Below are 24,506 nucleotides of genomic sequence, written 5' to 3'. Positions count from 1 at the left end.
TTTCAGTGAACATGTAGTATGAATAGTGTGATAAAGTAGGAAATGCCCATGAAAATTTTAGAAGATAACAATAAAATAATGATTTGATTGTGTCTGTGTCTTTGTTAATATATTCTTTTAGTGTTGATCTGAGGAACAGAGAGCAGAGAGTTCCTGTTTTGCTGAGTTTATTGAAAACCTCAATATAACCAGATCCTACATTTGAGGACATGTTTAAATGTTTAATGCTCTTTTCACATAACCATTTTGGTTTCACACATCACCCCTTAACCTCACCTCACACTGGTTAGCACTTCCTTTCCATCCTTCCACTCTTCACAGCATCCATACCATGCTTCGTTAAAAACTTCATCCTGATTGGTCAAAGCCCAATAGAAGTGGTGCTTTAGGCCATGTCCACACGTAGCCAGGTATCTGGGAAACCGCAGATTTTTTTTTTTACATTTGCGCCTGTCATCCACACAAAACTGCAGTTTTATGTAGAGGTCGACCGATATGGGTTTTTTGGGGGCCGATGTCGATGCCGATGCCGATGCTTTCCAAATTTGGGCAGCCGATGCCGATATGCATAGCCGATTTTTCCAATTTGATATTCAGGCCGATTGTTAAATAAATATATATTTATCACATTTTTGTGAAACGCAGCCATTTCTGAGCAACTAAAAGAAATCTATTACAACAAGTCGTGTCCAGTCCTCTGAACATTTATTCAGCTTTCAAAACAATGAAATATTTTTTCTGAGTAAACACACAATGTAACAAGCAGTAGTAAACATTCACACTCTTCTTAAAATGTCAAAAAAGAAATTTAAACTTATTAATATAATTTGAACAAAAGTATGTAATGTATCCAAGTGGTTCCACAAGTTTGAGGTGCTCATCTTGTTTGTGCCTGATCAAAATTGCGTCCTTTTATACAACGGATCAAAAATCGGCTTTTTAAAAGAAAATACGGCCGATGGCCGATAGAGACAAATGTCCAAATATCGGCCCGATATATCGGCCGGCCGATATATCGGTCTACCTCTAGTTTTATGTCACTAAAAGCGTTGTTTCCTGAAAACTCCAGTTTCATGGTTTTATGCAGCTTAGACCTGGGCAAACTTTGGCCCGAGGGCCACATCTGGCCCTTTCTACGTCCCTGTCCGGCCTGTGTGAGGCTGATGAGAACTAGAGCCTTATTTAGCGGTGTTTTTGTGTGAAAGTAACGCGCTGAAAATTCTCTAAATAAAGCGTGAATGCAGACCAATATCAGATTTTTTCAGTGGGAGTCTGTTTATTTGTGTTTTTGGTCAAGTAAAAAATGGCCCCGTCTGAGTGCAGAGGAAACCAGCAGAGGAGCAGGGAGGGGGTGTTTGGTGCGAGCGCCCTGGGCTTCTGCTGCACAAAAACACTGCTGTAGGGGTAATTTCTGCCCTAAACCTTGTGATAGGACCCAACTTGTTCCATCCCCGAGTATCACTTTAAGCATGACTGCCTCCTGTGCATATGTCATCATGTTGTAACACACGTGGCTAATCCTGGCTTTTTGGCTTATGTTGAGTCCTTTTGGTCCGACACAGCCCTCTAAAACACCCACTATTGTTTAAAACGATCAAGAGGAGAGATCACAGCGATTATACATCATGCATTTTAAATGCCTTGGCCTCGTTGTGTGCTTGTGCTCATATTAAAAGTGTGTCGTGATGCTCCCTGAACCGTGCAAAAGCCAATGAATGCAGTTGCACTAGTCAAACGAACTAGACCAGGGGTGGCCAACCAGTCAGAGAACCAAGAGTCACAAAAATGACCGTGGTACTACAGAGAGCCACGTCACACACGGGGTCTTACAAACACACTTTCCCTCACACATCAACAAAATGACATAAAATGAAAACCAATAAATTTCCAATTTTCAAAGCGAGGTTTATTGTGTTTCTGTGTTTAAATTCGTACTAGAGAAGAGAAACTGAAACTTAAGTATCAATCCCAACTGATATCAACGTTGGCATCCATATATATGTAGTTTAGATTGATCGGCACATCACTACTCATAACTATATATACTTTTTTATGAATGGATTGAAGAGCCACACACCAAAAGGCAAAGAGCCACATGCAGCTCGCGAGCCACAGGTTGGCCACCCCTGAACTAGACTTTAGGGTTGAAGCGTACTTGGGAACGGTATGAAGCGCTTGTGGGACCATCAATATCAAACCACTGAAAGGTGTCTCGCACATTTCCCCCCTGCCTGTTGACACTGTGGCAAAAACAGCAGTTCCTGGCAGCAAGCTCAACAAGATTGAGACAAATCGGTGCTTTAAAAGTTTTCAGAATGCGAGTTAAGAAATATTTGGGACTAGAAACTTTGTTTATTGTAGTCATGGAAAGAAATAGTTAGCAAATGTTACTTTCACAGTTAAGAAATACATCAGGAAGACATGCTGGCCCTTGGTCATTTTCACAAAATCAAATATGGCCCTTTTTAAAAACATTTGCTGTTACAAAACTTAGTTGGCATAATCCTGATCTCTTAACCAAATGCAATGTGTTCCTTCCTTTTGTATTTCCTAAAACAGTCCATGTCACTCCGCACCAAACAGTATTGCACAGAGCAGTATTACTTCTATATAAATGACCACCCTCCCCCATACGCCCTAAAAAAGTTTTGATGCTTGATTACTGCAGCTGGAAAGTATGTGACAGCTGTGCAACTCTGAATAAGCAAGACGCCAATCGATGGATCTTTCCCCGCAGCTTTAAAGTTAAAGTGTATCCTATATCTAAAGCAGCTGGGAATGCTGGAAAACTGAGCTTGTGCTGCAGAGTTGACACGTGTGCAGCATGGAAACTGTTCGTAGTGACATGGAAATAAAATTTCAAAGCCACAAGGATGACCCCATGGCAAAAAAAAAAAACAAAAACGTCTGCACTTTCCACACGTTTCAAAAGAAAGAAGTTCAGCTTTTCTCTGTGTGGGAGGGAAAACAAATCTGATTTAATGTTAAGATACTGACTGCTAAAACTATTCTCAAAGTTTCCAACAGCTCCTGAGTCTAAAGAGAAACTTTGATATCATCAATGCATAAATAACTGATACAAAACTCCCTGATGCTATTTAGAGGCAGCGTTCATAGACTCTGGTATGGGTGTTTCAGGAAAAGGTGGGTGAGAAGTGGCAGAAAATATCTTGGTGAGAGACGTCTGGCACAAACAGTGTGGTATTCTCAGGAGGCGAATGTGGGGTGTTACAGCAGACAGAGAAACTTTGTGCTACAATACCAAACTATGTTATTTTTATGAGATGAGTTAACTCTGCGATCCCTATCAGAGTGATTGGGACATACTTATCAATTTTACTAAGTAATAATTTCAAGTAATGACCAATTTTACAGTGAGTCTTTTGGCTGATATTTCACTTTCATTTAATGCAGAAAGTTAACAGGTTCCATCATCTATTTAGCTCAAAATAAAAATTATGGGTTGGGATTTACAGTTTTGGTGCTGTCCGATTTCTCAAATGTCAAGTTTGCTCTTCAAAATTAACACTTGAACACATGTTTTTTTTTTTATTATTTCAGTATTATCTCGTCAAAATCATCATTAAAACACGACAAAAGTGTTTTAAAACTATTTTAACAATTTATATGGATAAAATAATTCACTTTGTGTGTGTCCGAGGAATCTGTGTCAACTGAATTACCCATTTGAAAAAAAAAACATAAATCAGCAATGGTTTGCTCCAAAGTCACATGACTTAAATCATTTTAAGTCACATCCTTTTTGTTGAGAACCTTGAAGAAAGTAGGGATGGGTAATCGAGTACTTGAATACTCGCCATTAACTCTGTTATTTGAGTAACATTTTGTTATTCGGCCACCTGCGCAAGCGCTTCTTTTGGCGACATAACTTAAACACACACATCTTTACATGTGTGACCCGGCGTTTTGTCTTGGCCTAACTGAAGATACTAGCAGAATTATCAACTGGATACAAACTGAAGAATTCTCAGGCCACAGCTTCAGCACATCAAACCAGATTTCAGCAAAAACAACTGTTTTGCAGCAGCTACAGCAACTCTCTAGGAACACGTTATTACACCGAAAGCAAGCACAACAAATGCAGAACCATCTGCAACATGTCAGTAAGAAAAGTGATGTCTGGAAGTACTTTGACAAAAACAATTAAGCTAATGTGCAGTGCGAGATATTCATGTTAAACTTACATGCGTCAGAATAATTAGTTCAGTGTTTAACCACATGTATTCAAAGCACAAGGAGACAACAGCAGAGGCAGGCAGTCTCGCATCACGCCAATTGCTTGGCCTGTTAGCACGTTGTCGTCGTGATGAAACCAGAGCGAAGAAGATTAGCTTGATAACAACTGGAGGTGTGCTCCCGTTCAGCTGTGTGGAAGGTGAGGCTTTAGAGAGCTGATGGCATTTGTCGAGCCAGAGTACAAGCCACTGCCACAGGGAACAATATCTATGAAAGTGGATGTAGGTATTGACCTTATTTACGGTCCGGGAGGTCTGTGTCCTAGGAATCCTATTTTCATTAATGGTTAAAATAAAAATAAAAATAATCTGTAAGTATTCAAATATTCATTATAATAAAGAATATTCAAATACAGGAATTACTGTAAATTCCCATCCCTTGAAGAAAGTGTTGCATAATTTAACTCCTCATCAATATTTCATCAGAATGATTGTCTGTACATGGGGCGCATTAACTGTTCATCAACTGTGTCACCAACATTTTCTGCTGTTCTTACTATACATAACTGAAAAAAAAAACTGTGAAGTAAATGCAGAGAAAGATGAGGTGAAGGAGGTCAGGTGGTGGCATGTTCAAAGTTTGCAGTTAGCACAAGTGACAAAAAAATGGAGGAAATGTCAACTTTGTTACATGTGATTTTTGAGCCATAATTATTTAAAATTTTGTCTAAACTGTGATATAAATGATGAGGGACACTTTAAGGAGCGTAGATTTGCACAGAAATGTTGAATAACTCTAAATACAGTATAATATGGTATAATGTTGAAAAGTAGTCACAATTTCTGTACATAAAATGGGTTACAAAATTATCCTCCAAAGTTTTTTGTTACTTAAATATTTAAAAATTCATTAGATCTTAAGCTTGCCAATTAATGAATTAAGTACATTCCAGGTATATAATTTGCAATCAAATAGAATATGAAACAAAAAAAACACTTTTATTCACTTTTTTGTAAACCTGAAATGTTCCCCTAATTATAAAACCACTCATCATCTACCTCCGTACAGGTGAACCCAGACACGAAATATACGTGGATTTGTTAACAGAGCAGGTCTACTTGAATGATGATGTAATGGTTTTACTAAAGCCAGTCCCAGTGAGTAAATAGTCTGTGGTCAACATTAAAACAAAGAGCACATGTAACTTTGTGCCAGCTGTGTTGACGGGATGTGGTGAATAACACTTCCTGTCTGGCTCTGAAGCTTTGAAATGACCAGAGACGTTTCACAACCTTTTTTTTTTTTTTTTTTTTTTTTTTTTTAACTGCGATGTTACTTCTTTGTTCGTACCCCTCTGAATCACAAGACAACCACATCAAACCACAGAGGACAGATGACCAAAGCACACAGCAGAAAAGGATGACAGGAAATTAAGAAATAGTAAAAGGAAAGAGGGGAATGACTCAGCTTTACGTCACTTTCCTGGCCAGGAATGACACCTGGTGATGTCAAAGCACAGCCTTAAACCTACAGTAGTCTGACATATAAAGAGTGAAATAACTTCCTGAATGATGCAATTAGAATATTTCAAATTCACTTCACAAGGATAATCGCACAAAAACTGAGCTGCTGAGATTTTAATGATTCCAACCCTCCAGCCTCCAAATACCAAAACCTTCAAGGTGGTTTAGAATATGTCAATGCCAAATGTACCAGGGGATAAGAGATTGGCTCATATTCTCTCCAGCTAGGTTTATCTCCATCTCCTTGACTTGAAAAAGCCCACCCACAGGCTGTCGACACAGCAGGAAGCAGCTGAACAGCAGCGGGGAATGCCCCACTGACAATATGCTGTATGCGCTCATATGACTCAGTGCAAGTGATCTGATAATGCCAGTCTCTAGTGATGTAAGTCATCATTCATGGTGCTAATGTACACCCAGTATAGCTGGCCTGAGGGTTTAAACAAATTAACTCTTTGCTGTCCTTTCAAACAGTATTTGTATTCAGATATCATGTCACAAAGACACAAAGAAAACTGAAGATTAAGACGAGAACTCCATTTTCATAACCTCTGAATGTTTCCATAAAAGAGTTGGAAGCAGATTGAACACAGCTTATATTTTTCCAAACATGCACTCTAGAAAATTCTTAGAAAGTTTAAAGAAAGTTTGCCCCCACCACACTTAGGATTTGGATGCTAAAATGTTGGTCATGTGTTGTGTCTCTGCTGTAGCACTGCCTCACTTCTATTAATGCCTAACAACCCAGATGTAAATAAGCACCAGTAACAGCTTCTTGTGTTATAGTAAAGTTTATCAAGAAAAAGGACATTTGAAGTCGATTGTGGGCTTTTCTAGATATGGATGTTCAAGCTACAAGGACTGAAGTCTAATGGCTAGATTAAAAAACACGGTATCATCTTTAAATCTCTTCTTAAAACCCACTTGTGTTGGTTTTCTCTTACATGGTTTTAGTGTTGTTCTATGAATTGTTTTATTTTATTTATGTGTTTTTAACTGTATTGTGTTTTATTGTCCAGCGCCTTGTAACTTTGTTTTGAAAGGTGCCATACAAATAAAGCTGGATTGGACTGGATTATCATTTTGCCTTATTTTAAGGTATTGAAAATATTGTAAAATGTTGATTTTATTGAACAAATTTTATATGACTATCCTCTTCTTACATTTAGTTGTTATTAGGAATGTTGGATACCACTTTTAATGCAGACAGATACCAGTACGAGTACTTTCATTTGACTACTCACCGATACTGAGTACCCATACTACAAGTATTTTTGATACATAAAACTTTAATCAACCATGACATATTATTTCGATTAAAGATAGCACTGTCACTCTGACATCAAGTCCAAATAAAACATAAACAACTCTCTGGGCTCTAATTTCATTCATTAATTTCATTATTTTGTCTCTTTTTTCTTCGTCTTTTCTCTCCCTCTTTTCTTTGAATGGAATGAAATGAGAGAAGCCAGATATATATATATATATATATATATATATATATATATATATATATATATATATATATATATATATATATATATATATATATATATATATACACTCAGTATCAGATGTTAAGGCTGTTTATTGTTTAATCGTAAGATGTGCATCAAACTTCCAGCTGCCGTCAGGTTAACTTTCCATTATGACAAACGGCTTTAATCTGACATCAGATGTGACGGGACAGTTAATATAGATATAAATGTATATGCTGGTTCAGACAGTCACATTAAATAGTGATTGCTGTGATTGTTCATTGCATTAAAATGTGCCTGACACTCTGGAAACCTGCCTCTGAGGCTTTGTTGACATGTGCGCACATGTGCGCCTGTCACCAAATTACAGCTGCAGAGGGTGCACTCCGCTTTGCGCCGAGAATAGACCAGGTTGGAGCTGGCGAGCTTTCAGCGCACTTTCTGCACTGTTTTTGGCACGAAATTGTCACTGCGCCAACATGAATCTGCTGACACCTCCCCCTGGCGAGCCGTCACACCCGTCTCTGCGCAGACGGTCTACCAAATTGTCAAATTGGCAGCGCACAACGGTGCGCCGCACGAGTTAGAGCCCTCTGGGTTTAGAATTTTTTGATAAATGTTAAACAAAAAAAACATTAAAAGGGCAAAATAAAACTGAAAACTGTCAGAGGTTAAGTATTTTTTGAGTAAACTAAAGTGCAAAATAAAACAGTTTAGCTGTTTGTTGTCTGAATAGGACCTGGTGCACATTTGCCGTGGTGTTAAACTGTAGCAATTAGCAGCAACTAGTGGCGAGGAGGACTTGCTCCATGTAAGATTTTCTTGCCTAGAATATCTGCTGCTTCATGAGTGCAATATCTTGAAAAGAGGCTGGTATCAGCCCGATACTGATACCTGGTATCAGTACTCGCCAATCCCTAGTTGTTATTTACTGTCTCTTTGTTCTTTAGTGAAGCATATTTGACTGCATGTTGGATGTATGAAAGGACATTGATGGTGCTAGCTCTGCTAACTTTAGCCACATTCTGCATACTATTATGATATTCACCTGCAAACTTTGTAACTGCATGTTGAGGTGAGTTTGATACACTCTAGACAACTTTTAAAGTTTTTTAATTTTTTTTTTTTTAACTTAAGCAAAAGTTGTTTTGATAGAACTTCAACTTCTGTTTAAACTATTGTGAAATCAGTCACTTCAGGACATCCCTCAGTCACACAGTTTCTCGCAGTGGGAGATTTTTCCTGTCAGACAGTGAGGGGGGATGTGGGAGCGTCTAAGGAGGCTGGAAAAACCTTACAACAAGGACACTTTGGCAGTCTCCTTGTTATGTTGACAGCCTGTCCAAGGCAGGGAATGGAGCAACAGGGTTCAAAACTACCATATAATTACATGTTTTGTTGTTCTTTTGGAGTATTCAAAGCTTTGACTAAACATTGGAAAAGAAGAGAGAAAGAAGAGATAATAAAGTCATCTACTCCTCTCACTCTTCATTCTCTAAGATATTTCCTGCCTGATGAAGTTGGGGTGTCCAGTCAAACTGATTCAGGAAGTTTTCGTGAATTTGTGCATGTGTGAATAGGACTTATGATTAGCTAATTGTTGGTCATTACACAACAATGATTACAGAGACTTAAAAACAGAAATCTGCTTTGACAAAGAAAACAATCAGGGCTGTGACATGAGCTGATTCACAGCTAACACCATTGGCAGCTTTTGTAGGCCTAAGTCAAACTAATGACATTAGGAATGTAATAGTTTACATTCATGTGGTTAACATTGCGTTTGCAGCCTTAAGCAAACCTCCATGGAGTAATTCTTAATTCCCTGCTCATGCTTTGACCATCCTAATCAATTAAAAAGAATTTAATCCAATTAGAGCTGACAGTATGCTTGGCTCAAATCGACTATGTGCTCATTAAAAGCACTCGCCTTTCTGGGTTCTCTGAGTCCACGCTCTCTGAGCTCAAACGTGGCCAGGGCCTCATATCCATTACCTTTAAAAGAAGAAGGGAAACTAGGATGCTAATGAGATTCCCTCCTTGTGCAACACACACTGCCAGGGTGACGTTGGGGAATGATTCAGACATTTCTGTGGTCTTCAGTGCGGTCGTTGCATTCATCACTGTCCTCTATTAACCTCATCGGGACATTTTCAGACTCCTCTCACTCTTGTAATTACCAGTGTCATACGGGTGGAGCAGAGAGAGGCTGGCTACAAGCGCTCGGTTGACAGAGAGACAGTGTTTGGTGGAATCAGCTCCTGACCTATGTGGTGATAGATGAGGACGGTGGTGGGCAGGTGATCAGAGATAAGTCTCAGGAAGCAAAGCCTGACATCAAAATCATGCTGTGAAAACATCAGAGTGATGCTCACAACACGATGGCGAAACGAAATAAAAGAGATCTTTGCTGTGACGACAGTTTATGCATTTATATCAAGGCCATGTGAGGCTAGATGTGCAGATATCTTTCCTGTAACTGCTCTCATCCTTTTTCAACCAGGGATTTTTAATTCATCCTTTAAAATAGAGATGGGCATTTCAAGCAAAAGAGCTATTTGATATTGATCTGTGGACCCCTCATTTTTGTTCATTTTTTTTGAAGAAGTTCCCGCACTTTCCAATCCATTTTTGAACATCTCTTTGTTCTTTTAGATGTAAATCCACCAACCTGTTGACTCCTGGACTGGCTCCGTTTATTGTGTCAGTTTGTTGCTGTAGCCAAGTGAAATACGATCTGGTTTGGACACGGTTTCCTTTATTTTGAAAGTCGCTGGGCATTTTAGATGGTCTCCATGCACAACTTCCTGTCCCCCTCGACCTGCTTTTTGTGACACTGACGCGTAACAGCTCTGGCAATCGTCACATGAACTATTTGACTTTTTGGAAGTTAATAACTTTTCGAATACTCAAAAGTTATTGCCCATCCCTACTATAAAATGCCTGTTTTAGCGACCAAAACACTTTGCAACTGCTCACTTGTGTTAAAGATGCTATGAGGAGGATCTGTTTTGATTGTACTCCCTCGCCACCTTGTGGCCTGGAGTCTCCGCACACTGTGTTTGTTTCGGAATTAAATAGAGATTTGGATCGAAACTACTTTTTAGTAGATACGATGTACGAATAAGGGACTTATCAGCACAGTTACGTAGCGCTCCAGTTGGAAATGTGACATCAAGCAAACGTAGCAGCCGGCTATATGTAGCACTATCGGCAGCACGGTGCTCTGACAAATCTGTAGGCTGACGTGACAACAAGTTAACACTGTCAGTTTGTAAGTAGTTAAGTTGCTGTCTGTATGTAGTGCTATCGGCAGTCCGATGCTCTGAGACATGTCAGTAATGTGTAACGTTAGTGAATCCTGGTTATGTCCTGCCAGTCATCTACCAATCAGAGCTAACGTAACCTCACTCTTCATTTTAATGATAGACTCTCAAGTTTGAACAGACCACTGCAGAATAACTGCTGACTGTGGCTAATTAGCCTTTAGCTCGTGCTCTACCTCTCTCCTGTTTATCTTTCTTCTGCTCTTCTGTCCTTTTTCTGTCTGACAGTTAGAGTCCACATCACTACAAAATTAATCACGGAAATTGTTTTAAGCAGAGAAAAACACAGATCTGTTTAATCTCTTCGCTTTACTAAACTTCATCAGTCGGCGTGGTGTTGTCATAGAGACCTAGACATGCCATATATCAAACTGGTCCTGGACGACCCGACCGGGAAGCTAAGAAGTACCCATTTAAAATAACCTGTAACCAGCAATATTGATGCTGATAATCTCATTTTTAAGTGTGGATTAGGATCAGGCAGATATCGAGAAGGGAGACTTTTTGAAAATTATTGAGGAACTCCTCACAGGGACTTTAAGTTATCCTAAAGATTTCCTGCTGCAGTCTCACACATGCCCATTCAAACTCATGTAGATGTATTATCAGGGGACTGGCATGAAAAACTCTGGATGAATCAGGCTGAAAAAAAATTCTGGAAGTTTCAGGAGCTTTGTGCTTCCCCACTCAGTTAAAAATGTACACTCCAGTGTGCTTACTCACCTGCAGGTCAAAGAACTTGCTGTAGCGTCTGTAAATGATTTCTGTACTGCCATCGCTCCAGGACACTTTGATGATATAAACCTGGGAGAGAAAAAACATAAATAACTAACAAGCAAAGAGCGGCTGGCATCATGCCTGACTTATCGTGTCAATAACAGAGGTAAACATGAGGAAGACATGTTTATACGAAAACATCAGATGACACTAAGTGCTATCATCCATTCTCATGAAAGCCACAGAGATATCCATAACTTCATATCTTAATTTGTCTGCATCACTTCCTGTCAAAGAGGAAGTCATTATCCTGCAGGACTGCAGTGGATTTGGCTTTGTAATCTTTTTGAAATTGCAGCTTTTTAAGGAACACTGTTGCAGGCACTGCTGAGCAGATCTGAAGTACTCATTAAAACATCACTTCACAAGTTTAATGTGGGGCTTTGGATACAGCAAATACAAATTCTAGATGTGTTTAGAGCAGCTAAGCATCATTTAAAAGCACAGAGAGGTTGTTATTACCAGTGCTTGCTTCGGTCAAATATGCACTGCTTCAGCCTTATTTCAACAAGCCTGAAACACAAACTAAAAGCATCAAGCTTGATCTTTGCAGCCCAGCGGCAACAGATACATTTTCTCCACTAAAGAAGAAGATGAAGGGAGAGGCAGGGAGGTGATTGGAAACTCCCCGGTGGCTTGCTGTGTCTGGCTGAACGCTGCTGGCTACGCTCCCAGACCTCTTCTGGCCTCCTTCTTTCTTTCAAGGCAAGGAGTCAGATACGGCCATGCATGGGGCTAACTACAGGAGCTGTACAGACCAGCAGGGAGGATGTCATCATTCAAAAAAAACAATGCAGGGCCGTATGGATTAACACGAGAGTGAGAAAATAAGTAAATTTTACCCGTTTTTTTTTTATTCGCCAACTCTAAAGAGTTTCAACTAGGGCTGAACAATGGATCAAATAGAAACGAGCACTGCAATGTAATAAAGTGCAGTTTTCAAATCCAAAAAGCTGCAATAAAGAAATATAAAATTAAAAAAGTTTCATGTAAAAAGACCTGGAGGAAATAAAGTTACCCAAACTTATTATTCCTTAAACCCAGCAAAAAATCAATATGCTAGTTTTTCTGAAAAAAATATTGCATGTCTACAAATGCTAAAGTAAAATCAATCATTAAATATTCAACTGTGATTGTAATAGTTAAATCAAGACATGTTATTTGTATTACTTCATGCAACAATTCATCTCATTTGTTGCTAGGCGCCGCCCTGTTGGCTTTGGCTGCCTTTTGCAGCAGCTCCCTCTGCTTTGTCCCTTTCTTATAATTTTTTGGTCTCTTTTTCAAAATCTTTGTATTTAGTGTGAATCATTACTCTGTATGGCTCATTTGTTGGTCATGGACACCAAACTGGTTTTGTCTTCAGTGATATTTTTACTATTTTTGCTCCTGTGTTTGTCTGGAGATCCTACATGTAACCATGGCTGCATTGTTTACATGTAAAATTAGCTTTTAGCAGCCTGTAGCATGTTAATGCTAACTGGTGCAAGGCCTGATGTTTCCCATAAGGTGAGGAGAAGGAGGTTAGGACGACGTGCTGGTTCTCAGGTGTGAGCTAAGAAGTGACAACATCGACCTGTCCTTCCATCCATCGTTATTGGGAACGTAAGATCTATCTCCAATAAGATGGACGAGCTAGCTGTGCTAACCCAGCAACAGAGGGAATACCAGAGGGCAGAGTAGCATCATGGTATTAACGGACATGGCTAACAGAGCTAACACCAGACACCAACGCCACATTGAAAGAGCTTCACCTGCTGTGAGCAGACAGGATCCAGGAGACAGAGACTGAACAGACTGCTGAAGAAGCTCAGTCCTGGACCCTGTGGAGGTGGAGGCTGGCTGACTGGACAATGATGGACAAGCTGTCAGCATCTGTTTTCTTATGGAGCTTTTTGCACTTTCTGTACACTTTCTTACTTTTGTTTTCTTGATTGCTGCTGTGACTTCAATTTAGTTGTACTTGTTACAATGACAATAAAGTTCTATTCTATTCTATTCTATTCTATTTCATTATAACATGTCGATATGGTCTACAGGAAAGAACTATTTATATGTTTACAGTATCCTTTGTCATGTTGGTCAAACTATAGGATAAATAATGCAAAAGATTAACATCGCCCCCCAAATGATCTCATGCTAAATTGCAATACTGGTCCGAATGATCGCAATTAGATTATTTTCCAAAATAGTTCAACCCTAGTTTCAACTATATGCAAAACAGTGAGTGTTTGTGGCTTTTGTTACTGTTTATAAAAGTAATCAAGACAAGAACCATGCTTGTATTACGCTAAGTGGCTTTAATAAGGTAAGCCATAACTTAAACTAGAGACGCTTTTTTAAACTTAGTAGCACCCATGAAAAATCTGCTGAATCGTCTCTGCCAGTAGCAAACAGCTTATTCTGTCATTAACTCTTGTTTTGAGCATCTGGTAAACTCAGATGCTATGTGCCCGACGATCATCCAAACAAGCTAAAATGTCATAATAGGCTGTTTGGCATTGGCAGAGAAGATTTGGTAAATTGTTCAGGAGTGTGACCTACAGCTCTGCTGCTCATCCCACAAATGCTTTTTGCAAATATGGCAGCATTTAAAAGCTAAATAAACAGGTTAATGAAACACTAGATTTGAGATTTGACTTATCCATCCTCACCAACACAGGCGACAGCAGAGCCCAAACAGACAGATGGAGGAGACACAGGACCTCGAGGACTCGGTGTCCTTGACCGCTAACACTCTCAGCGGTGTAAGGTCTGTTGGTCCCTTAACCCCAGGCATCATTTTCACACACAGACTGGTGCAACCGGCATATTCATGAGAGCACACACACAGAAACACACCATGTACATGAGACTAACATGAGCACCTGTGAAGACCTTGGCATTTGCTCTCACTATTGGCTCTCTGGATCATATGATGTCATGTGTTACTCTGACTTTGAGAAGTTTTTGCAGAGACATATTTTGTCCCACTAACTTGCACAAGAATGACTTACGCTCCATTGTGTACATGTTGCAGAAAGGGAAGCAATGGGTCTTTGTCTTGCTGACATTCTTGTCTCCCACACAAGATTTGCAAAACCAGCGGGGAATTACAGTCAAAACAGGAAACATAATTCTACACATTGATTCTTCTTTTCTAAGTATTTGTTTCCTGCCACACATGCAGTCATGCAGTGTTGAGACTGGGGGATATCTGTTGAGCTGGCACAGACTCAGAGAGATACTGTTAATGAGGTAATGACATCCTTATCACCTGCATCTCCTTTAGATAACAGGATGTCACCACGTTTTGCCTCTTCCACCAAGTTAATTGCAAACAATGAGCTTTAACAGATTTTTTTTATCATAATATGCCCTGAAACTTAAGTCATAAGCTACAACATGCCACATGGTGTCATATTTAGGCCTTCCCTTTGTTCCAACACTGTCTTAACTGTGATGACATCACTTTAACTTCCTGGTTTCCAGTGCCTGCAGGTATATATCTTTCTTGAGAGCCTCAGGCATGACAAAGCTCTGACACTCAAACTGAACCCTATCCTCATGGGGATTAGTCTGAGCAGCTAGTGGACTGACTTGATTTGCCTATTAAGAGGTTTTCTAGGATTTTTCCACAGTGATGGCAGCAGTGCTATGAGGAAAACAGATGTGTTAAAGAAGAGAGTAGACTCTAGTATAACTGTTCTACACTTAGATTTCTATGATACTAAACTAGGGTGATGGTATGGAGACACAGGGAGGGTTATAAGTCACATGAGGCATGCATTGCTCAATAACAAAACAACAGAAATTGTTTCCTTGAGGATTGAAAGATGAAAGCTGCTTGTTAAATCCCTAAACCAAATAAAGAGCCAATAAATCTTTATTATAGGAAGCTATATTTGAGCCTAGCACTTAGACAAAACAACCTTAAAAAGTACCCAACTCCAGTTTTAGTAGCATTGTCTTAACTGTTTCCTGTCCTTTAAACTAAAATTATGACAATGTGCAAACAGTCCATCTCGTCTGGCTTTGTGTAGCCTACTGTAACCCGATACTGTCTTTGTTTTTACTTTACCCGGCAGCAAAGGGAGCAGAACTGCAACAACCTGGATCTGTTGCTCGCTGTTGTGATCACTTACATAGTGTTTGTTCGGATTTCTCCTCTTCTGGACATCTTGCACGGTTACTTCTTGCACGGTACGCCGTGGCATCATGTCCTCGTATTCACGCCTCCTCAGAAAAGAAAAGTAGAATCCCCGGTTGGGTTTAACGAGCGATCAAACCCGGTTGAGAAAGTTTACTCGTTTCTTTTGTCATCCGCGCCGTTCAGATCCGCGACCCCCTGAATGCAACAAATGCTATTTTCCTCGTCGAGCTTCTGTCCAACATTCAGCAGCTCGGCAGGGAGAAGTTGGTAATCTGTCGGTTTCTTCCTTTCCCCCTTTCCTGATCCTGTCCCGCTGACTGCTCCAACCAAACTCCCAGCCTATCCCAGCTCGCCCACTCCCATTAGAGCGACTGGGACGCTTCATGATCCTCCGTGGACCAACCCCTCCTCCAGCGTCACAGCAAGCCCAACCACTGCCTCAACCTCGGGTTCAAACCATAAACTGAAAGCTGTATTACCACTGCTCGATCTGTCCTCAGTCTACATCATGCAGACATTGAAAGTTGACATAGTACGTCGGAGACTGGACTTTGAACCAGCACTTAAACATAGCATAATCTTGTCAGGAATAAAAAACTTGATTTTTCTGTCTTATCTTAATAATTTTTTGTTTTTCAGCCCACCTTTGCCTTTGATATTTTAACTCTTACGTATTACAGAAGCCGCATTTACTCGCCGTTACTCAGCTTAGGTTATGCTAACAGTAACGGTTACTGTCTGTTAGCTTAACCCAAGCCTTATCGTGCGAACTTTAAATACGGACAAAAATGAATAGAGATGTTTGTCATAAAATGTTTCCTTTAACAAATTACCAAATATTAGCTAAAAGCAATTAGCAAAGTTTCAACAAATTGTAGGCTTATTAAAGCATCAAACATTTAGCTATATTAGGCTTTACTATAGCTACAGCTACATCAAGTGTAGCTAGCTGTTGCTTGTAGCTTCTCCTTAAAACTACTTTATTTTCAGCTGAACAATTTAACCTTTATCATGCCCACTAAATCACTAGCAAGCATTTTACACGACTAAATTATTAATTTTTTTTAAACTATTTTTTAACTACTATTAGCAAACTATTTGCATTAAATCTTACTGGCAGTTAGCTAACGACCTTGTAATGCAGTGTTAGCATTTTAGCTTGACACTATGGAACCTTTTTATCAAGTAGGTTACATTACAAAAGTCATTCAGTTTAATTCACTGTAACTAATCAATTTCATTTATTTTCTCAAAGAATTCCTGATGTTCACAAAAGTATTATTATCTTTAATTTTACAGAAATAGATTTAACTCAACTAGTTAGTACGGATAATAGGGACTAGCTTCTTTATGATAGGAAATGGTCAAGGAAAATGAGATAAGTCAATCTAATTCATGTGGAAAACAAACTTTGTTGTCCTAATGATAAAGTTTTTTGTTGCACACACTATTGGCCAGTTTTATGGTGATTTAGTAGAGGTAGTAGAAGTTATAAAGTTTGATACGCTTGAGCATATGGCCAGTGATAGCTTTGAGTTTTCTTCTGATTGAAGTCTACATAGATTTCCAGTCAACAATTGAAAAACATGGTATGTCTCCAACAGAATACTCGTCCTAATACTTAAGATTTATAGGACATGGGGTTTAAGTTAAGTGAAGGACTAGATGAGCTTGTCCCACTGAGATTGCATCATCCAATGTCTCCATATTTGTGGGTCTGAATCTCTGTTAGTCATGAGATGATAAAAGTTGACAGGAAATGTACTCCAGAAAAGCAATTCCCAAAAACTGTGCTGTCATTGTTTGTTGCTCTTGATATCATATGAGCACTAGCATGTATCACAGCGCGTGTTGTACTTCAATTCATTGTGCTACCAGTCATATCATTAATGAACCCAGTCTAGTTTAGTTTATTTAGTTGATTGATGTAAAAAGAAAATGTCTAATGTGTTGATATGTATTAAGGCTGAGGTTTGAAGTGCATTTTTCTTGAAGAACAGCTCCATCTCTTGGCATATGGCACTCATTGCATCTACACTGTACATGTGGCAGTTTTCCTCTGTAATTGAGCTGGCACCTCTGAAAAGAAATTACAGCTGATTGATATAAAAAGATGGCTGAGCAACTAAGACTTATTCTTTGTAACAGTTTTTAAAAATACATGACTTACCACTTATAACTTCCAGCTGGGTTATGGGAATGGAAAACCACACTGGCCAAAAGCAGAAATGAAAATCAAGAGTTTATTGCATCATTTGATACAAAGGGAAAAAAGGGTTGTACACGTCCATGTAATGGAGATATAAAAAGCATTTTTCAGACAAAAAGAGAAGCATGAGAATACCATGTGTCTTAAATATTTTTAGAATGTGTATGGTAAAATACAGATTAGCGTATGCCATATATACAAATCTATAAAAATGGTTTGAAAATTTGAAGAGTCACAGTTAGTTTGAGGAAAAGTGAAAGTCTAAGGTTATACTTTGGTTGAATCTCAAAGGTGGCGTCAGAAAGGAGGGTGGAAATGAAAGGATAAGGATCATATGAATGGTGAGGGGTCTGAGCCATCACACATTTGCAGCTCCAGGTGTGAAGTGATGCCAGAGAAGCGCTCCTGTAGAGGCAGAAGATAACCCAGGGCTTCTCCCTGAACTACAGGGCCAGAGTAGCGGTAAGGACGGACGTTAAAGATCTTCACACAGTACACTGAATGAAACAGAAACAAAAATCAAAGTTAGATAATTCGTCCATGTTATATCATAATTTGACTTGTGTAAATCTTTTTCCCCTAATTTGATCTATTTGCCAATGGTTGAAGGAGTTTGACAATTTTCACACTTGAGTTTAATGACCCCTCTTTTGAAAACTGTTTCTTACCCATATGATTTGTACAATCAGAATCAATTGCTCAAATCAATCAATGACTTTTTTTAGCACACAACTTATAAACAAACAACCTAAAAGTAGGCTAGTTCACAACTCAATGCCATCATTAAATCCTACAAGCTCCTAATGATGAGTCTCTGCATTAATGTGGGTATCATAGCAAGGTAATGTGTCTGTGTGATGTCTGTTCTCTACCCTGAGATGAAAGGAGATGACGGTATATGTGTTCTGCTAATAATAAGCATAATTAGGGGTAGAGGCAGGATGAGGGCTAACAATGTTTACTCATCACTCTTTAACTCTTAAAACCACTCATATAAGCATGTATGCAGACACAGATGCACTGTATATAACAAAAGACTGCCAGGCTGCTTAACTGTTGATGCAATGCTTTGTTCTCTGATGACGGCCTTGACTGGAGGTCATTACCAGCCTTTAATGGGGTTTCACATGCAGCTGGTGTTAGAGGTAAAAAGGAGTTCAGCTGCACACTTCAGTAACTTTACTAATCCATCTCCTTCTCACCCTGACACTATGATAACCTAATATGACCTTTGACCTAGCCATGGCTCTATGCGCTAAAGGAATTTACATTCAGAGATTACATTACAGGGTCACAGCTGGTTAATGAAGCATGTTCATTTCAGTTTGAGCCTCTGAAGTCTGGGAGACGCGTCAAAGTCCCTCTGGTCAAAGGTCTCTGGTCCTGAACTGTTTTACTTTTAAAACTATGTTTTACTTATCTGACTAGATCTTGTTTTACCTCTATTTTTATATTGTGTCTAATATGTTTTTTTTTTTTTTTTTAATGAATTGCAATTTTTGTATTGTTGTGCTGTCTGTTTCTTGTGCTGGTGAGCCAAAGTCAATCTTCCACCTCGGTGGACAATACATTTTTTTTTCTATTCTACTCATTACTTCTTTTATTTTCTGAGATATAGAGAAGCAGATGTGCAAAGTAAATTTGTCTTGTATGTATTGTATATATTTATGCACCCAGATGCCTTGATTTTGATTTTGCCTTGATTGCTAGGCACCGCCCTGTTGGCTATAGCTGCCTTTTGCAGCAGCTCTCTCTTTTTTGTTCCTTTCTTGTAATTATTTTACTCTTTTTCCTAATCTTTGTATTTGGAGTGGATCATTACTCTGTATGGCTCATTTGCTGGTCATGGACACCAAACTGGTTTTGTCTTCAGTGATATTTTTACTGCTTTTTCTCTTGTGTTTGTCTGGAGATCCTACATGTAACCATGGCTGCATTGATTACACGTGAACTCAGCTGTTAGCAGGCTGTTGCATGTCAAGGCTAACTGGTGCAAGGCCTGATGTTCCCCCACAAGGTGAGGAGAAGGAGGTGAGGACGACGTGCTGGTTCTCAGGTATAGCTAGGAAGTGACGACATCGACCTGTCCTTCCATCCATCATTATTGGGAACGTAAGATCTATCTCCAATAAGATGGACAAGCTAGCCGTGCTAACCCAGCAACGGAGGGAATACTAGAAGGCAGAGTAGCATCATGCTATTCACAGACATGGCTAACAGAGCTAACACCAGACACCAACGCCACATTGGAAGAGCTTCACCTGCTGTGAGCAGACAGGATCCAGGAGACAGAGACTGAACAGACTGCTGAAGAAGCTCAGTCCTGGACCCTGTGGAGGTGGAGGCTGGCTGACTGGACGATAATGGACAAGCTGTTAGCATCTATTTTCTTATGGAGCTTTTTGCACTTTCTATACACTTTCTTGCTTTTGTTTTCTTGATTGCTGCTGTGACTTCAATTTCGTTGTACTTGTTACAAAGACAATAAAGTTATATTCTATTCTATTCTATTATATTATATTATATTATATTCTTTTAAGAGTCATTTTAGTCAAATATTGTTTGAAATTTATTTTTCAGGCAGGATTCTTTGGATAAAAACGTGATGACTCATTTTCAGAAGTTTTGGTTCCTTGATGCTCTTGATCCTTACCATCATTAAGAAGTTTAACTCCATCAAACTGATTTCCAGCACGGTCTTTCCGACTCACTGGACCTGCCAGAGAGCCGGAGAATGGAGCATTGATGATACCGTAGTCATCACACACCAGGTCCACTGCTTTATGTTCACTATTACCTCTGAAAAAAAAAGAGATAGGGACCAAGAGTCATGTAGAATTGTCATCTTATTTGCACTCCAAAGCTCCAAAAGTGTCAGCAGGAGTAATATTCTGTCAAGCATAAAAATGTGATCAAGACGAATCACCTTCCAGGGTTGAAAGCTCCACAGCCGTGCACGTCACACGCCCTCACTCTGTTGTTGTGGTGCCCTGCACAAAAGACACTCCAGGCTCCAGCTGCAGACAGCAGGACAAAAAAAGTGTTTTTCATCAACTAGCTTGATATTTCTCACTCTGATTTAAAAATTGGTGTTTGTTTTTATTCATATGTAACTGTGTCAGTCTACCTGGCATACAACACTGCCGTGTCTTGGCCCCTGAACACTTGTCTTTCAGGTATCGACCCTGGCAGATGAAGCGGTTCGCCTGGCAGATGCCGCCCAGTCTGGTACAGCTGGAGTCATTTCTTGGTCCTGTAGAAACTCTCAGACCCTTCTTCAGCTTCTTTCTCGGAGCCCAGGCATTCAGTTTCCTGACATTTGCTGCGGTGTCATTTCTTTGCACTTTTGTGTTACTGTCAGGTCTTTGCAACTCTTTACCCTTTCTCTTTTCATGTTCCAAGGCAGAGATCAACAGGACATCTCGAGGAGAAATGAAAAAATGAGAGTCAGAGACGGGTTAAAAAAGAGGTTTGTTTTGAAAAGTTGTGTTGTTTTGAATATTTTTTTATCAAACCCTGATGAAAATATTGAGGTTTGTTTAAGTTAAGTGGATTAACTTAAGTTCCCAAAAGCTAAAGCTAATCAATCTTTGTTCAGAATCGAAAACAGATTAGTGCTAATTGTCTCAAAATCCCACAAAGAATGCTCCACTAATAAAAATTCAAATAAATAAATTAAAAATAATTAAATAATTATTATATAAAATATAACTAATTTTAAAAATATTTTTAGACATTCATGACTGATTTTTTATTTATTTATTTAATTATTTTTTCTATTTTTTTTTTCTTATAACTAATAATTTCACATCTTTACTTTCTATTTTAAACACTTTTTGAAGGAGTAGCTGTAACTAAAAAATATTTTTCCTCAGGGATCAATAAAGTATTTCTGATTCTGATGGATGTTAGAATAAAAACTTAGATAAGTTAATGGAAGTTTGTTTTGATTATGTCTTTGTCAGATGTGATTATTCACGTTATGTCTCCTAAAATGCTCTTGAGACTTTGGAGGGCATATCTGTTTAGGACCATGCTCCTCGTCCTTATATAGACAGAGTAATGGTTCAGTTCTTCTTTGTGTGTTTTTATTCTGACAGAATACTAAATATCCAGGCCAGACATGCGTCTTTGATCTTCATTAACTCCGTTAACATCACAGGCACGGAGAATATTTCAACCATGCTGTCCTGGCACAGGAACACACGCTGGTTTCAGGGACTGAAAGAAGCTGCTTATCGCTAGAAGACCTTAATGACAGGGAGACAGGCGGGTGGGATGGCTGGCTGTGGCATGGAAAAGCAAATTTCTTCAGCATGTGATGTTAAATTAGAGTGTGGTAGCTGCCTGCTGTGAATGTTTGGTAAATAGTTTTAAGGTGGATGTAATATTACAAAATGCAGATGTCTGGTGCTTTATTTCATTGTTAGCGCAGATTGTTACAGTGTTTTAATGATGCTGTGTTATAAAGACTTTGCTGTTTGGCAGAGTTTGGTGGAACAGTTGCTTGTTTATAGCTTTAATGCTAAAAGCTTTAACCGTGGTCATTTTGCTGATTCCTTCATGGCCTTGAAAACTTCAAACTGTAACTGTCTGTGTTAAAAAGATGCTTAAATATCCACCCAACAAGAGTCAATGGCAAAATAAGTTGTTGTTTAAAAGACAAGGCAAGTCTACTGTATTTAAATACTGCAAAAAATGAAATCTCATTAAGTATTTTTGTCTTATTCTAAGGGAAAGATATTATTTTATACTGAATATGAGTCAAATTCTACTGGTCAGTCCAGAAAAATGTCTTGTTTCAAGTTATTTAAAGAACAAAATGAGGTCTGAACTGCTTGTAACAAGCAAAAAAAAAAAAAAAAAATGCCAGTGGAGCAAGAAAAATTTGCATGAAACTAGAATAATTACTTAATACAAGACATTTTTGTAGACTGGTCAGGTGAATGTGGCTTAAATTAATCTAAAAAGACATTTTCTACTAAAAATAAGACAAAAAAAAGACATAGCACATTTTAGCAAAGCAACTCAAAGTGCTTTACAGAGATATACATCAGCAAAAAGTATTAAAAGAAGACAAATAAAAATCCATTAGAAAGAATAATTTAAAAAAAAAACTAAAATAAATGTAATTAAATAAATAAATAAATAAATAAATAAATAAATAAATAAGGTTAAAACAGAGAGTTAATCATCAGTGATAGAGGATCTGTTTTTAGATTTATTCAACTTCATGACTTGTTGCTGTTCACACACAGGGGTCACACCCACACAAGTGCACCCACAGGGAAATAATGCTAACATCATGCTTTTCAAAATAAAACCATTGTGTGTGCTGACCTTAACTGCATCTATGTAAGTGTCTGGGCGGTCAGAATGATACAGTTACTTAAAGTGATTTTTTTCCATGCAAACTACATGTTGTGCTGCAGGTGTACAGCATACTGTGTGCAGTGGCTACTTACAGCATGCTAGCAGAGCTGCAATCAGACAGACGCTTAATGGTGTGTTCATCTTCAATGAATGAGGCCAAAACAAAAAGATCTGCAGTGTAACTAAAATGAATAAAAAGAAGAAAGGAAGATTTCCAATTATTCTTAAATAACTACAACTGTTTACAGATTACGACTATGTCTGCACAGAAACCACAGTTTAAAGGAATGAATCTGCAGCATGCAGTTGAACTTTTACAAAAATCTCCAACCGAAACAAATAAATAACAATCTCTGACAGAAAACTGCTCAGAGTTTTCTACTGAGAAGAAAATAATCCATACATACAGGTCTCTGGTGTGGCGGCTCGCTCAGTGGGTAGAAACACAAAGCAGCGACTGTCAGGATCAGGAAACCAGCCTGCTGTGGAAGCTGCAAGCCTGGACCACAGGACTCACTCCCCACTGTCAATATTGATACTGGACTTTAGAAAACACACCCATTTACTTTCTGCAGGAGGCTGAATTTATCGACTTTTTGTCGTTTTACTGAAAGTTTCACAGAGTAAGTTACTTGCCTTTTGAGAAGAAGCTGCTGAGGCTCAAAGAAATAAAAATCGTCCTGCGAAGTCTGAATTCATCACTGACTAAATATTTGATCTTTTTTTCTTTAGTTTGTTCTTTGGAGTAGTAAAGGGAGATCAAATTTAAGTTAAATCTCTTAATAGTTATGGTCTAAGGGGAACATAAACTTACAAAGGAAGCTTGAAATAAGATATAAGGAACACACAGTTACTCATAGGAACAGATTGGGTTGTATTTTGATGGGAAATATAATAACTGCTCTTTTCTGTTCACTTGTGTCAGGCAATTACTCTAAATTCTCATATAGGACATTTTTTAAAAGTCTGATTCTTCCTACAACATAAACAATAAAAAAATGAAGGAATACGTTTTCCAATATTTTTTTAACTTCTCAGTATGTAAAGTGTATTTTAGGTTTTAATGCCTAAAATAAAAATAGTTTAAAAACACATAATCTAACAAAAAAAGGTCATAATTCATCTTACTTGCAAAGAGCACATACAGACATTTATGTAGTTGTTCTATGTAAATATGTTTATTTACATGTAAGAAAACCAAAGTTATGATGTGTTAACTTTTAAAAATGGGTCAAATTGATCTATAGAAAAGACTGTAGAAAAACAAAAACAAATAAAAAACTAACAAAAAAACGGTCAATGACTGGCAGCTACAGCCACCAAAAAAAAAAAAAAACTTTAAAAGTTAAAGTAAAATATCCTAATTTGAAAGAAGTGCAAACATATTGGTTTACAGACTTTTACAATACTGGCGACCCTGCTGCTTTTATTTTACAGCAAAGTATTTTTCATTTTCATGGTGTTTTTTGAACCGTGAGTGAGGAGGGAATG

At 38.5% G+C, this 24,506-nt stretch overlaps 1 protein-coding gene and 1 long non-coding RNA gene across 5 annotated transcripts in view; both read right to left on the bottom strand.

Moving 5' to 3' along the window:
* The window catches only part of sh3pxd2b (SH3 and PX domains 2B), a 63,423-nt gene extending 47,570 nt beyond the window's left edge, over positions 1-15,853 (bottom strand). For 2 of the 4 annotated variants that reach the window (XM_074673055.1, XM_074673057.1), the window contains exons 1-2: positions 15,426-15,853; positions 11,248-11,328 (exon numbers count right to left, since the gene is read on the bottom strand). In XM_074673055.1, the coding sequence (XP_074529156.1) occupies positions 11,248-11,328; positions 15,426-15,500 (156 nt within the window). In that variant the 5' untranslated portion in view covers positions 15,501-15,853. The remainder of the gene's footprint in view (positions 1-11,247; positions 11,329-15,425) is intronic. The other 2 variants (XM_074673056.1, XM_074673058.1) reach the window with 1 other exon arrangement.
* A 4,525-nt stretch (positions 15,854-20,378) lies between these two features.
* Positions 20,379-20,896, bottom strand: LOC141791379 (uncharacterized). Its single transcript, XR_012598321.1, has 3 exons — positions 20,770-20,896; positions 20,569-20,659; positions 20,379-20,441 (listed from the first exon to the last, which is right to left on the bottom strand). It is a non-coding gene; the product is annotated as an uncharacterized LOC141791379 (long non-coding RNA).
* Positions 20,897-24,506: the final 3,610 nt, after the last annotated feature.

Source organism: Halichoeres trimaculatus, unplaced genomic scaffold (assembly GCF_033239565.1).
Source record: "Halichoeres trimaculatus isolate MK-OKI-2021-1 unplaced genomic scaffold, fHalTri1.1 fHalTri1_scaffold_6, whole genome shotgun sequence".
NCBI lineage: Eukaryota > Metazoa > Chordata > Actinopteri > Labriformes > Labridae > Halichoeres > Halichoeres trimaculatus.
The sequence above is the reverse complement of the archived record's forward strand: the minus strand, read 5'-3'. Positions and strand labels throughout refer to the sequence as shown.